Source organism: Muscardinus avellanarius (assembly GCF_963383645.1).
Source record: "Muscardinus avellanarius genome assembly, chromosome: 1".
NCBI classification, from domain to species: Eukaryota; Metazoa; Chordata; class Mammalia; order Rodentia; family Gliridae; genus Muscardinus; species Muscardinus avellanarius.
Window position 1 is genome coordinate 65,705,178 of NC_137786.1, and position 15,745 is coordinate 65,720,922.

The 15,745-nt window shown below is 39.5% G+C and overlaps 1 protein-coding gene across 1 annotated transcript in view; it reads right to left on the reverse strand.

Annotated features, from left to right (window-relative positions):
* The window catches only part of ARSB (arylsulfatase B), a gene marked incomplete at both ends in the record, with an annotated part of 176,978 nt that overhangs the window by 128,961 nt on the left and 32,272 nt on the right, over positions 1-15,745 (reverse strand). The window contains one exon of the mRNA XM_080692784.1: positions 13,512-13,719. Within this exon, the coding sequence (XP_080548910.1) occupies positions 13,512-13,719 (208 nt within the window). The remainder of the gene's footprint in view (positions 1-13,511; positions 13,720-15,745) is intronic.

Sequence of the window (15,745 nt, forward strand, 5' to 3'; positions counted from 1 at the left end):
TTAATCAACCTCAGCCTTCTTCCTCTCCCATCCTTCCATTCTAGTTTTGGTGAGGTTTCTCCTAAAATGTATAGATTATTGCCAATCACAAAACTACAATCTAAAGAAGCTCCGTCCAATAGAAGTATAATGTGAGCCATATATGTAATTTATACTTTTCTAGTGGCCACATATTTAAAAGGTTAAAAAGAAACCATTAAAAGTATTTTATTTAGATATTTATTCAACCTAGAAATAATTTTAATATGCATCAATATAGACATTATTGAAATGTTGTTTTCTATTCTTTTTTTAATGCCACATCTTTGAAACTTAGTATTTTACACTTACTCAATTTAACCTAGCCATGCTTCCAGCCTCAGGAGTCACCGTGGCTAGTGGCTGCCACTGGCCAACACAGACATGCGCCCTTTCCTCCACTGAATAATGAAGACCAGGGCACTGTTTAGGATTGGATCAGCTGAGTTCTTGTCGTTTTGTCAATTCCTTGAACTGGTGAACAGATGACTGGTATGAGAACACTGGGCAGAGTTTGGTGTTCTAACAATGAAAGCCTCTCAACAAAGTCAACCTGACAGATACCAGGTGGCACAGAAGTTAAAACCGAAGCAGTAAAGAAAGTCTAGCAGCTCGCTCACTCACCCCAGTTCTGCCAAGGATACCATTCTAGCTTGGAGAGGCTGTATGTGGTCTCTGGGAAATGGAGAGACAGCTTTGAAGGGCGGGAGTGCCTCTGCCCAGAAAAAACAAATCCTGTTATCTAAGTTACCCAAGGAATCACACAAGCATGCTGAAAGCAACGGAACTGCACGGGGCAAGGACCTGGGGAGAGTAGGGGCTGGAAGGGGCCAAAGACACTGGACAGGAATGCCATGCTTAGGACCAGCAAGGGAGAAGGGACAGGAAACTGAAGATTCAGCAAGTGCCCCTGGAGACCCTTCATTTCATTATTCTGGGAGAACAAGCAGCCAGTTCTCTTTGCTTTCTTAACAAGAATGTAGACTCGGTGGCACAGACCTGTACAAAGACACTTCAGTTACTGTGTGGGACAGAGGCATACCCTTTAGGGGGAGCCACACTAATTCTATCAAGATTTGCCAGGCAAGATATGCACAATGTAGATGTGAGTCCAAAGAGCCTGGGCCCCAGCTGGGGTGGCCAAACAGCCAAGCTAAGTCCTCAGGCCTCAGGCCTATGGCCACGTGGACTCCTTGCCCCTCTGCCACCAGCAGTTATGAGAAACACAACATGTGCCTAAAGCTCTAAAATAGGATCTGTGGGCAATTCTGATCCAGCTTGCTTTTGTTAATTGTGTAAAGAAAAAAACATAAATGGTCTACTTTACAGAATTTTAAATTCTTTCTTCAAAGGATCTGAGAAAAGAGTAGAAACTTGAAACTTTAAACTTAAAGAAAATCAATGAAAGCAAGCATATTCTGTTCCACAGTCTGCCCTTGTTTTAATATAAAAGTGTTTTAATTTTCCCTCCCATATATTCAAGCAAAATGAACATCCCAAGATGTGCCACGTCTGCACTATGGCTGTGTGTGTCACTCTGAACACCAGTGGGAAGGCTGGACTGGCCCGGTCCCCATGGCCGGAGCACACCTTGGCTTCCCCCCACCTAGGTCTCTGCTCACACCACTGTCTGTTCCCAAAATCTTCTGTCCTCTTTTCCCATCCACCTTTCTGCGTCTTGGCATTTGGTGGAGCAGTTTAATTTATATCTCATCTCCTCTCTGAAGCCTCCCTGATGACCAGTCTCACCTCCCAACTTCATCTTCCTGTTCCTCCCACTTAAGCCGGAACAGCGCCTGCAGAGGTGTGTTAGGTTAGAAGACAGGTGGACATGAGCAAGGGGATGAAAGTGGCAAGGGGAGCGGGCTCAGTCCACTTAGAGTGAGGAAGGGTCAGTCCACCTCAGTGACAGAAAACCCTGTCCATAAATTGCCTCCTTCGTGGCTACACACTACCTTCTTAAATCTAAAAACAAAACAAAAACAACAGTAATAAGCCTAAGGGGCCTTCTGATTTTGAAGCATGTGGAGAAGATAAAGGATCTAGCCTTTGATGACCTTCAGTTCATTGTAATATCATTTACATGGCAGTGTTGACCTCCCAACCCACAGTGGGTTTCACTTAGGTACTGATGGGTAATATCCCAACATGGTGAAGCCAGTACAGATACAATAAAACATGGCAGGAAATAGCAGCAACTTCCCCAAATACATGATATGAGGATGGAGGTTTCAAGACCAAATACAAAACCCACCATGTGGAAGACCATATTCTCTAGAGTGCATTTTCATTTCCTCAAAGAAACCCTTGCCCAGGCAAGGTAGGCAAGATGGCACATGACTGTAATCTCAGTACTTAGGAGACTGAGACAGGAGGATCACAGGTTCATGGCGTGTAACTCAGAGGTAGAATGCCACTGGGTTCAATCCCTTGTACCCAAACCAAAAATTCCTATACTGTGTCCCTTCACTGAAATCTTTTGGAAAGACAAGACCAGAGGAATGGCTGTCCAGCAGTAACGGGGGCTTGGCTGAACCTCGAAGGCACTCAGGTTCCTCCACATCAAAGAGTTCCTGAGTCCACTGCTAGGCACGGTGGTAAAGAAGGGACTCAGGACAGTATTTGTCCCCTCCTTCCCATTCATATTCCCTTCAGTAGCATCTCACCTCTCACTACAGGATTTTCAGCCTGGAGGTCAGGGACTAAACACAAGCCCTTCTAGATGATGGGTTATAGGCTCAGACATGGGGAGGGACTTCTCCAAACCATATGTTTGCTGGGACGAATCTGTTACGTACACCCCGCACAGCAATAAAGACCACTATACTACACTAGGTGTTCTTTAAGAGAGGAGACCACACCTGTTTAGCTTCGGATCTCCTTAAAACCAGCACATGGCCTTTAATAAGACAATGGAGTTGTGCTTATAAGAGCCCTGCTTGATAACTGATTAATTTTTGTTATCAAGAAGAAAGTGAGTGGCCGGGTGAATTCACCTGGTAACAGCCTAATAAACATAACCCGACATAGGTACCAATCAGGCCAGTCTCCTCAGGGACTCACAGATAGCTGAATGTGCCACATGGGCGGGGGGAGGAGTTCGGGGGACTGGGCTTTCACTGCACCCCATTGGGCATGCTGCCCCATTACCACTGGATTTGAGAAGGACCATATAACAAACACGCAACACCAAAGTGAGATTTTAAAATGGCACCACAGAGTCTCAGTTCAAACAGCACTCTCCCTCATCCCCACTAATCAGACACTTTTGACTAATTCATATGAGTCTAAATATGTCACCAAGTCACAGGCTGAATTGAGAACAGATATATAACTCCTTCTTTTATACTTTTATTAGTACAGTGTAGTCTCACATCATAATGTGGGTCCTAGTGAATAGAGACATACAGACATGCACACAGCACTTGGTGAGCTTATTTTTGGTAGTGTCCACAGCTATGGATGTCATTTTTAAGGTTTATTAATTTTTTGAAACAACTCTCTAGAAAAAAATCTACACAAATAAGAAAATGCTTCGGGATGGAAATGATTAAAAAAGAAAGAAAGCAAAGACATTGTACTTTGAGTAGTCATCCCAGGAGAGATTGATTAGATGTGGCCCATGCTGTGAAAGAAAAATACAGACGAGATCCTAGAGATTATAGTTGGTTAAGAGTGAAAACCACCGGAAAGGAATAAACCTGTGGTGCCAATAATCTCTGAAATGTTTTCTCATTAAGAAAACATGAAAAAAAGAGCCCTACAAGGTTAAGGATCGTTCTGTCAGAGGGAACAAGCCTGGAAGGCAGAGTTTCTGTATACAATGCTTTGTTGATGCTTTGCACCTGACTGCCAAAGTCAGCAAGAGAGGAGACCGGGGGTTTTTTCAAATATATTTTTTATTATTGTTTTTAGGCCCAGCGGGGGGATCTCATGCTTCGGAAAGCAGGACCAGCGGCCTGTTGGAGGCCAAGCACAGCAGGGTGGGCTCCCCCAAGAGCTGCGGTACTGCGTTCCCAGGCCCTCCTTGGAAGAGCAGGTCTCAAACCACTCCTGGGGGGACACTGCTGGGGAGGAAGAAGTTTCCCTCATCTGACAAAGAGGGGCCTCAAATCCAGTTAGGAAACTGCAGCGATCTCCTCATAAGCCCAGAGTGGAGGAATCTGGGACCTAACACACACACACACAAAAAAAAAAAAAAAACCCTGGAACTCACTTATTTTCGGAGCAAATGCGCTGTTCCAAATTTATTCTACACATACGCAGAGTAGTTCCTACTGTCCTTGAGGAGAACCTCACTTGTGGAGAGGAAAATAGAGAGGATTATGATTATTTTGATTCTTTAAAGTGGCTAAAATTTAGCCACTCTCATTTTGTTCTCCTTAAAAAAAACTATTTCAGAGTAAATCTTCATTTTTACATTCTGAAAGAGTTCAATATAAGAAATATATAGATTTTATTTTTCAGCTGATAATACTGATGTCCCCTTTCAAACCTAAATGTGCATCTTCTATTATCAAAAACATTGTTCAAAGGATCCCAGATCAAAACCACCTGGATAAATCTACTTTCTACTGGCTCACAAACTAACATCCCTAGGCCATTCCCCCTCCTCCAGCTGCCTACCTCCAACCGCTTCACCGCTCATGGATATTTCCACTGGAAGTTGAGAAAGAACAATCAGCCCACTTTACCCTTTTGAAAGTAGAATAAACATTTGAAAAGAATAATGAGATTTTGTAAAAGAGGGATGTTTTCATGTCATTGATAAAGTTTTTTTTTCTATGACAACCCTAACTCAATTCTTAGAGATGGCTATGTATGGATTAAAAAGACATACTTGGGCCAAAAATACATGATCAATCAAATAGCTCTTTGTTTCAGTTGGAATCCAGCATAATATGTTCTCCGGTAGGGGGAAGCTATTCCCAGGGAATATGAAGATAGTGCTTCACTCCTACACGCCTGAAGCAGCCTACAGCGGCATTCTGGTGCCCATCAAAAACTCTAGCCTTTCTGCATCATTGTTATACCCGCTTGTCCTACTGTTTGGGTGGTGGGTGGGGGGGACAAGAACACTGGTCTGGGATTAAGAGACAAGGCCAAGTGCCCATTCCAACACTAGTCAATTTCTCAGCCTGTCAAAGTCTCTGTTTCTTCATTTTTAAAATGATATGGTTGTATGGGAATGTCTTTAAAACCCTCTCCAGCTCTTCCTAGAACTCACTTATCCAGACTTTCTCTGCATGGCTCCCAGGCTCCAAGATGACCCATGTTGTCCTTCTGGCCCACAGCCTGCTGACACGGTGACTGCCCACGTGAGCTCTGAATCGGACAGGCCTGAGCTGGATCCAGCTCCTCCACTTGGGAAGGGTTGTACCTGACTCTTAACAAGTCACATTACTCTTCATCTAGAAACGGGGTATAAGAGTAGTAACTACTGAATGAGCTGACAATGTGAAGTGCTTGGCACAACGTCTAGGGTAACGCAAATGTTCATGAATTATTGCTTGTTGCTATCATCATCATTATCTCCATACAGGCATCAGCAGACGACTCTTTTCTCTCTCCCTCTTTGCCCCACCCCACCAAGTTGAGGTATCCTTCCATTCCAAATCAATGCTCATCCTGCATAGTTCTTTAAAAAGCTGGGCATTGTCCTTTATGCTTAGATAGGGCTCACTTTTTCCTAATAGGAGTCCTAAATAGTAATACATTCAATAACATTTGTTTGCAGAATTCACAGATGTATATTAAGAGCTAGTCTGTTTTTATAAATTTTATGACTATAAATATTTGTTCAGATTGCCATTGGAGATAGCAGATGTTAGTACCAGACGAGGCATGTGGAAACATGTGCATCTTCCCCTTATAGACACCTAATTTTATTTCAGCCCCTTCCTCTTGCTATAACAATGGTTCCCAAGTGATTATCTCCATGTAGAATCTTAATTCATCCTCCCAAGCACCCTGTACAACATAATATTTCTCTATTCTCAGAGAGAATTATGGCTCCAATGAGTTATGAGAAGTGTACAATATAAGATATGAATTCACTTTGCACATGACCTTTAAAGTTAAACGCAAAACAGAAAAGAGAGTACACTCAAACAAATTGGAAAGTTTCTTACAATTTAGTCAATAAATATGTTCAATATATATCTTCAATTAATTATAAACTCAGAGAAAGGCCACGGTGCCCTCACAGAAGTGTGAAAATATTTATTACTTCATGTTTCTCCTTCTAAAAATCCAAAATATCAACAATACAATATTATTGAATAATTAAGCAATATAATAACTCATCCACATTCCCATAAACAGAGATTGAGAGGCATCTTTGCCTTGGACTCTGGGGTTGTAGATTCAGTGGTTTATTACAGAGAATACAAATGTAAGACTATTCTGGGGCCTTAAAGGTATATCAGTTATTTTTTCACTCATAATAATCAACAAATTAGTGCCCTTACTAATAAAATTTTAAAGTGATACCACATGCTCTAGGTGTGGACAGTAACATAGAAAACCTAAAGAGGTGATGTGAGTTAATGACTAGCTAGGGAAAAGATTATTCTAGTCTCATAGTTTTGAGCCCAATGTTGTTATTTTCCTCTTTGACATATGTGTTAAATAAATGCAGAGCTGCAAAGAGAAAGGCACTGTGGACACACAATCTGATTTAGTCACTTAACAGGTTTCCCTTAGCTTGGTCAGAAATTCATTTAAGTCTGAAGCACCCAACCAGACTGGTTTCCTGGTACAAAGTTTCTATGATATTTTAGTAGCCAAGTGCATACACACATTTAAAACTATGAAGTAGCTCTCCATTTCCCAGCTACCTATTCTGAAAGGAATTCTATATGTAAGGAAGAAAGAGACATAAGATTTAAGGGAATTAGTTAAGATTCTTTTTTACTTCATTTGAGGTATTGAATTACATGTAATTTTGTGAAAGCTCAGGAAATAAATGTTAAACGTTTAGGTTCTGCAATAAATTACTCTTTCTAAGCAGAAATGTGCTATTGAACAGGAGCCAGTGCTCCTCCGTGGTGGTGCTACTGAGGTCTGGGACAGGGCGTCTCACCGCTGTGCGGAACTCGCCTGAGCACTGCAGTGCCCATCCACCAAGTGGTGAGTTCATCTTCAAGTCACTGTGACAACCAAACCATTTCAACGCATTTCTAAAAGTGCCCCCCTCCCGGCCTCAAGTGGACTGATTCCACGCACTGTTAGGTGGATTATGTAGGCACTCTGGCCAGAGGCTGCACCCGTTCCAGCTCACTGCAAATGCACCCCAGTGCCAATGGAGGGAATGGTTCCATTAAGGCCATCTCCAGCCCTGACGACAGTTCTGAAAACTACAATACCATCCATTTCTCTAGTAACAAGAACTCTCAGAGCAAAAGTGCTTGGTCCAAGCTCTTCTAAGTATTTCTTAACTCTGTATTTCCATCCCCCATCATTTTCCCTCTGTCTTTATTCAACTACTCCTTTTCTACCTACTTCCCCCTTTACTGTCAGAGCTCCTCAAAGGTCTGTCTGCTTCCAATCACACACCACACCAGTCCTAAAGTGAAAATGTGATCCTGCTTAAGATCTTGTCGGAGCCTCCCCACCGCCTTCAGAAGCCCTCCACAAGTCCTCCCCGTGCAGGCACCAGGCAAATGAATGGGTGGCCAGCCACTTGCGTTTCACAGAAGAGAAAACTGAAAGGCCAGAGTCTCCTGACTCGTGGGCAGCAAAGCTAGGGCTTCAACTCTGGTCATGTCCTTCAGAGAAAGATTAGAAGATCATCTTTTATTAAAAAAAAATGGTGTGTTTGTAATGACACAGGCAATATTCATTAACAGTACTGTTAATGAATTACATATTACAGAAAGATTGACATTAATCAAAGTTGTAATTTATCTTCAGAAAGGGGATGAGAGCGGAATAATTAAACTTTTCTTGTTAGCAGTTTTGAGGAGTCTATTTCTAGAAATGAGTATAATTACCTGAGATGAAAAAATGAAAACTATCTGGGAGAAGTTTAATTTTAAACCCAGTTGGTTTCCAGCAGCTATATATTTTAATAACTCTTTACATATATTCTCGCTTGGAAAAATTCCCAAGATTTGAGTAAGAGTTAGCTTAAAAGCTCTCAAATTTTGTCATACAAAAGAATCAACTATATTCTGATTAAAACTAGAGTTTCCAGGGCCCTGAGCCCTGGGTTTCTTATTCAGTAAATTTGTGATAGAGTCTGAGAAACTGAATTTTGGGAATTCAGGTGAAATTCACAGTGCACATAGTTATCATTTTTAAGTGTCCAATTCAGCGCCACTTGCATGCTCACAATGTTGTGTGGCCATCACTGTGGAAACTGCAGTTTTACTAAAACACTTGGTGGCCACGGTGGTGTCCAGATGGCACAGTGAGGATGATCATCGTAAGTTCATAGATGATGGGTAAAATGACAAGGAGTGAGAAGCCTCATGGATCTCTCAGACTATAAAATAATTATTTTCCAAAGTCAGCTTCCTCAAATATCAAAACCTAAAACCTATGACTTTTGTTACTAACACTAAATATAAGATTTGACACCAAAAAGCTATTTTTTTTTCAAGTTTTCTATACTAAGAGACTCAACTTTTCTTGTTTGGATACACCCAGCACTTTATTTTATTTTATTTTATTTTTGTATTGGTGATTGAACCCAAGGGCATTCTACCTCTGAGAAACATCCCTAGCCCTTTTCATTTAAAAACCCCTGTTTCAAAATCAACCTTGTGCTAGGTTGCTGAGAGTCTCACTACTTGCTGAGGCTGTCCTTAACAGGTAGTACTACTGTTTCAATCTCCCAGATACTGGGATTACAAGTGTGTGCCACCATGCCTGGCTGCACCCAGCCCTCTTATGTCCACAGAGAAGAGCAGAGCTCACCACGTGTGGTGGTGTACTCCTGGAATCCCAGTACATGGGAGGCTTGGATCACGGGTTCAAGGACATCTCAGCAAGTAGCAAGATTCTGGGAAACCTAATGAGACCCTGCTTCAAAATAAAAACTGAAACAGGCTGGAGGTGTAGCTCAGAAGTAGAATGCCCCTGGGTTCCATCCTCAGTCTAATCAATCCCCCAAAAAGGAGTAGTGCTAGGTGAAATAAACAAGAAAACAGGGGTGGGGGAATGACTCTCTGCTCTATGGTTTCAGCCCCTGTCCTCTCTCCTGGGCTTTAATCACATTATTAGAGCGCATTGTTGAATTTTGCTTCAGGCAATGAATTGCCAATAAACACAGAAAAAGCCTCTGGAGGAAAAAAATGAAAATTGGGTTTTTCTTCATAGTCAAGCCCTCAGCTAATAAAAGTGAAACTGGACAGATCCTTGATCACTTATATTCAGAAGAAAAGGATCTAGCTGGCAATGACTTTGCAGAGCGTGGTTAGGCATTGGCCTCAAGTACACTGGGTTTGAACTCTGGTTCTCCCATCTGTTAAGTGTGTGGTTTTGAGCAAATCACTTAGTGTCTTGAAGTTTTAGTTTTATGGGAATGAGGAAACTATCTCACGTGATTACTCTGATATCTAACACTTTCACCAATAGCAACAATGAGAAAGTACAGGGAAAACACTGAAGCAGTTACCATTCAATGAATAGTGGTCATTATTATTACAAAGAAGCTTAGAAGAAAAGGAAGCTAACTGGGGCAAAGAAACTAAATAGAATCACAATAATCTACATTTGGAATACTAAACAGCAGAATTCAAATTGCAAAGGTATCTAACTGGAGTTCCAGAAGGTGGAGGAAAAGGACGAAAACTAAAAAGGTCAGGAAAAGATGATTCAGCAATTCAGCCTACTAATTAAAGATATTTTTGAAAAATAAACTGGACAGAACAAAAGCAATAAGCTAAACATAAACATGAAAACTTTCCTGGAGTGAAGAATAATCTTACCATGCAGATCAAAGAGCTCGCTAGATTTCAGGCAAAATTAAATTTTCAAGTATACCCAACACCCACCCGTGCCTAGATATAATTAAGCAAAATATTTAAACCACAGAGATAACTTTTTATAATGCCTCCAAGAAGGTTCCAGGGACCAACTTAACAAAAGAGATCTTGAAAACATTCTAAACTATTCAGAGCACAGAAACAGATGGAAAAAGCACCCAGATTATTTTATCAAGTTACTATAACAAAGACAACAAAATCTGACAGAAGAACCACCAACCACATTTTCACTTCTGAAATGGGGCAAAAATCCTAAATGAATCCCTAGCAAACTGAATTTAGAAGTATTATAAAAATACATAGACATGATCGAGATGAATTTAGCCCAACAAGGCAAAGATTGTCTAAGATCAATATATTTGTTAATCTATCATAGTGTCAGAATATAAAACAATGTTATTAAAAGGTTATTTTTCACACAGAAGGCTCAAATATTACTTCTGCCAACCTGAATAAATAAAATGTTATTGTTTTTATAAAACATTTAACTACTGCCGGGCGTGGTGACGCACGCTTGTAATCCCCCTGCTTGGGAGGTGGAGACAGGAGGATCCCGCAGGTTTGAAGCCAGCCACGCTGGCATAAAATACCCTGTTTCCAAATTTAAAAAACAGTAAATAGGTCTGGGAGTGTAGCCCGGAAGTAGAAGGGTTTCTAGGGATCCCAGTACCACCAAAACAAAACAAAACAAAACATTTACCTATTTTAAATATAGTTTTATATGCCTGAAATCATATAACAAAAGAAATATTTATCTTAAAATGTTTTCATTCTTAATATCACAAAAAAATTTATTCCAGTTCTTCCCATGCATTCTTGAAAAGAATCTCTCTTACAAAAGCCTCTTTGAGATATTTAGTACAGTCCCGCAGAGCTCCTGTTATCTCTTGTGAGCACCTTTTAGCCCATGAATAATATACTAATCCATATATACTTTCATTTCAGGGAAGCATCTGTCCTAAGTTTGTGCAGCTATGATCTCTACAAAAAAGGCTTTTTTAAATAAACTTATGACCTCCAATTTTTGCAATTGTGAATTCATTTTGGGGAACAGTTATGTCCTGGCTTCTGTTTCACTGATTCAGTGACCTCTCTCTTTATATACAATACCAGCACTGATCGAAATGTTATGTACCAGGATCTTCAAAATAACATAAGTTGAAAAGGCCTCCCAGACTATGAAAGATCTTATAAGGAACTAAGTTTTTTGGGGGGAAACAAAATTTATTCTTCATTCAATCTTTTTCACAACAGGGACTACTTGGAAAATTATAGTGTTTAGTGGGCACCTAAGCAACTGGAAAAGACTGTCAGGGCGGGCGCCATCCACTAGCCCTGCTCTTCAGTGGGTCAGTGGCACAGCACATGGTGTTTTATTAGGAGGGCCAATCAGAGCATCAAGATCATCATCTCTGAGGCAGGATATGCAGTGGGCCCCAAAACATGGAAGCTTGCCTCTGCCTGCCATAAGACAAGTTACTTAATCTCTTTGTGCTTCAGTTCTCACGTCTGTAAGTAAAATGGGATTATAGTAGTCCTCAGAGAATGAATTATTGTGAGGATTAGTTGAACTCACTCAGGTAAAACACTTAGGATTCCCTCCAAATAAGCATTCAATAACTGCTAGATTCAAACACCATGCCCGATTAAAAGCAAAGCAAAGCAATTATTAAGAAACAAAAAACTAAGCCAGGCATGATGGTGCATGCCTGTAATCCCAGTACTTGGGAAGCTGAGAGAGGAGGATTCCAAGTTCAAGCAGAGTCTCAGCAACTTTGGGAGGCCCTTAGCAACTGTGTCAAAATTAAAAAAAACAAAAAATGTAAAATAGGTCTGTAATGTACCTCAGAAGTAGAATACCCGAGTCCAATATTCAGCATTATTTAAAAAAACCTCCATGAGAATTCCAAGATCAATTCTTCAGCCTGTCCCCTGAACCCTACATAGTCACCGTGTCAAGTCAGATATAGTCACCAGATATCAAGCCCTCATCTCACACTTGGAGTTTCTATTCAAACTTTTAAGTTATGGGTAGGGACCACTAGGGATATGAGAAATCTAACCTCAGGAGACACAGACGAAAACAAAGATATAAAAAAAAAACCAAAAAATTTTAAAATAGAAATTTTTGGAAATAATAAGCAAGCTTTAAAAATATATATGTTTAAGAGAGGAGGTCCTAGAAAATGAAATTAATCAAATTATGTTATGTTCATGTACAAATATGTCACAATGAATCTCACTATTATGTATTAATTGTAATGCATCAATAAAAATTCTTTAAAAAATAAAACTACAGATAAAATTTATGATTAATGCATAGACTTTGACTGGGGGAGGGCTCAATGAGTGCTGTGTGCACGTGTGCCTCTATCACCTTGAACTTCAACAAGTTAATATGATTACAAAGCACTAATTTAAAAAAAAAAGCATAGACTTTGGATAAACAAGCTATTATATCTATAAAAGCAAAACTTTATAAAAAAGAAATGAACAGAAAACAAAAAAAAAATCATTCTTGATAACTAAAAAACATGGTGGTTCAAATAAAGCCAATAGAAACTGTATATGCAACACTGATAAATTTTCCTAACAGTAAAAGAAATAAAAAGAAAAGAGAAGAATAAGACAAAGAACATTAGAAGACTGATCTAATACTCAAATAGCAGGAGTTCTATAAAGAGAGGATAGGGAATAGATGGGGTGGGGGTCCAAGCAATTCTAAAATAAATAACATAAGAAAATTACCCATTAGAAACAGTTCTGCATTTTCAGATAAAAGTGCTTTCTCAGCATTCAGCAAAATGAATAAGATCCATGCCCGCGGCACATCATGGTGAAATTTTAGAAAACAGTGTCTAATGATGGTGGAGGGAACCAAATATACATCAGATTAAGAATCAGAAAGGCACTGCCATAATGAAAATGAGTTCCAAAAGTTATATCTGAGTGCTGAGATTATGAATTTCCTTTCCCCTTCTTTTTTTTTCTTCTGGAATCAACATGTATAACTTCTGTTGTCAAAAAAACAAATTTAATACAAAAAAATTTGTACTTGGAGACTCAACCCCAAGTTTAATTGGCTCCATGCCTTACCTGTCTTCATAATGTCAAGTCTCTTTGCACCGACACAAAGACCGCACTAGTGAGCAGGAGTCCCACCCACAGGGGATGGCCGGGTTGCAAAGGGATGGGAATGGGCTACGCTAGGGACTGGCCACCAGCTGCCCTGCAAACACGGATGTCCGCTCGTATTTACTCGATTAGTGAGCACTTGTTTCAAGCATACTCCCAGAATATTTTAACATCTGAGGTAAAGGAAGAACAGCTCAGAATTCTGTTTCCTTAGACACCTCTTTCTGTTACACTTGCCTCCCCTATTGCAGTTGGCATTTGTTTTAATAAGGAAATGCTAACTGCTCCCATTTGTCTTAATTCCACTTATCGAACATTTATGTCCTGGGCTTTGCTGTGAGATGAGTTTCCTATTGACAGACTTACCTGTGGAGAAGATGAACACGGTGTTGTTCCAGAGCCCGTGGCTTTTTAAGGCCGCAGTGACATTTCCTACTGCTTCATCCATAAGGGACACCATCCCTGCATAGTGATGCCTGTTCTTATCTTGGATAAAGTCATATGGCTTCAGGTATTCCTCAGGGACCTGAAGGGGCTCGTGGACAGACTGGAGAGCAAGGTAGAGAAACAGAGGCTGGAAAGAGAATTTGTGCACATCAGTTAAACAGATTATAGAAGCATTAAATATAAAAGGATGAAACACTCTGGAGTTATCAGCTAATAAAAATAATATTGAGAAACCTACAGAATGTAATGAAAATATCTGTAATCATTTATATATTAAGGAACTCATATCTAGAATTTATAAGCAACTCTTACAACTCATTAAGAAAGAGCAATTCATCCAACCACAGAATGGGCAAAGAATTTTTTTTTTTTTTTTTTTTTGGTGGTACTGGGGTTCCTGGAAGCCCTTCTACCTCCGGGCTATGCTCCCAAACCTATTTTTATATATTTTATTTGGAAACAGGGTCTCCTAAGCCAGCGCAGCTGGCTTCAAACCTGCGCAATCCTCCTGTCTCCGCCTCCCAAGTGTGGGGATTACAAGCGTGCGCCACCACGCCTGGCTTGGGCAAAGAATTTGCATATGTATTTCTCCAAAGAAAGTATACAAATGGCCATAAGCACATAAAAAGATGGACAACGCCATTAGTGATTAAGGAAATACAAAACAAACTCAAAGTGAAATACCACTTAATATCCATTAGGATGGTTATAATTTTTAAAATGAAAACAATACTGTTGATGAGGATATGAAGAAATTGGGATCCCTTACTCCTTCCTAACAGGAAAGTAAATTGATATATGTAACCACTGGAAAAACAGTTTGGCAACTCCTAAAATTGTTAAACACAGATTTACCATACAACCCAGCATTTCTATTTCTAAAGAAATGAAAGCATATATCCACCCCAAAACTTATATGCATGGTCAATGCAACATTACTCATAACAAAAAAGTGGAAGTGATCCAAATACCTATCAACTGATGAATGAAAAAATAAAATATGATTTATTTTCAGCAATATATGGCAATAAAGGAAATGGAGTACTAAAATATAGTTGGACCTTGAAAACATCTAAGTGAAAGCAGCCAATCACAAAATACCATGTGTTGTATAACTGCATTTACTAAAATGTCCAGAATAGGCAAATCTATAAAGACAGAAAAGAGATTAGTGGTTGCTTGGGCTGCAGGGGACTGTAGAAAAAGGAATGGTGAGTGTCTGCTAACAGGGACAAAGTTTTTTGGGGGATGATGAAAATGTCTTAAACTTAGATTGTGATGATGGCTGTGTACTGCTCTTGAATTTATTATTGAATTGTAAACTTTACAGCTCTTGAATTTATTATTGAATTGTAGACTTCAAATGTGTGAATTTTATGGTATGTAAATCATGTCTCAACAAAAATGTTTTAAAATATAACAAAAGACACAAAACAAAAAAAATAAATAAAAACCAGAGTCTTAAAATGGCCTGGAGGGCCCTGACCCAAACAAGTTATATTATCAATAAAAGCAACCACATATTAAATGTTGTCTATGTGCTACATGCTATCTAATATGGAAATAGTATTTAATATGGAAAATTACCATATGTTATTTCCATGTTACAGATAAGTTAAATGAAGCTTTAAAAGGCTGTATGGTCTGTTCAAATCCACATTAATTGAAGAGTAATTTCTGACTAGAAATCCCACTATTACAATGTGGATATATACTAACAGATGTGTTAGCTTTTTGCTGAAAGTAAGTCCCCACCTTTAGGGGAAGTTTATGAATTTTAAAATGTTTTATGAGAAAACAAACATCATGCCATGTTAGTCTTTGATGTAGGACCAAACCTAAGACCAATTTAACTCCTGGAAACTAAGTGCGATCTATCCATTTTGTTTATTTCTTATACCGATGTACACATTTAATATCTGTGGCATTCTAGGTCAGCTTCTCCTTTTTCATAAGCCTCTCTGAATGCTCCTTCATCGTGCTCCTACAGAATTCTTTAATGAGTTGAAAACCCTAAAAGAGACCAGTGGTTCAACCCAAGAATAAATAGAATTCTGTTAAAGTATCCAAAGTATTTAAATCTCATAAACGAATGGGAAAAGGTTAGAAAGCAGGTGGGAGGGCTCATACTTCATTCTTCATTGTTGACAAGT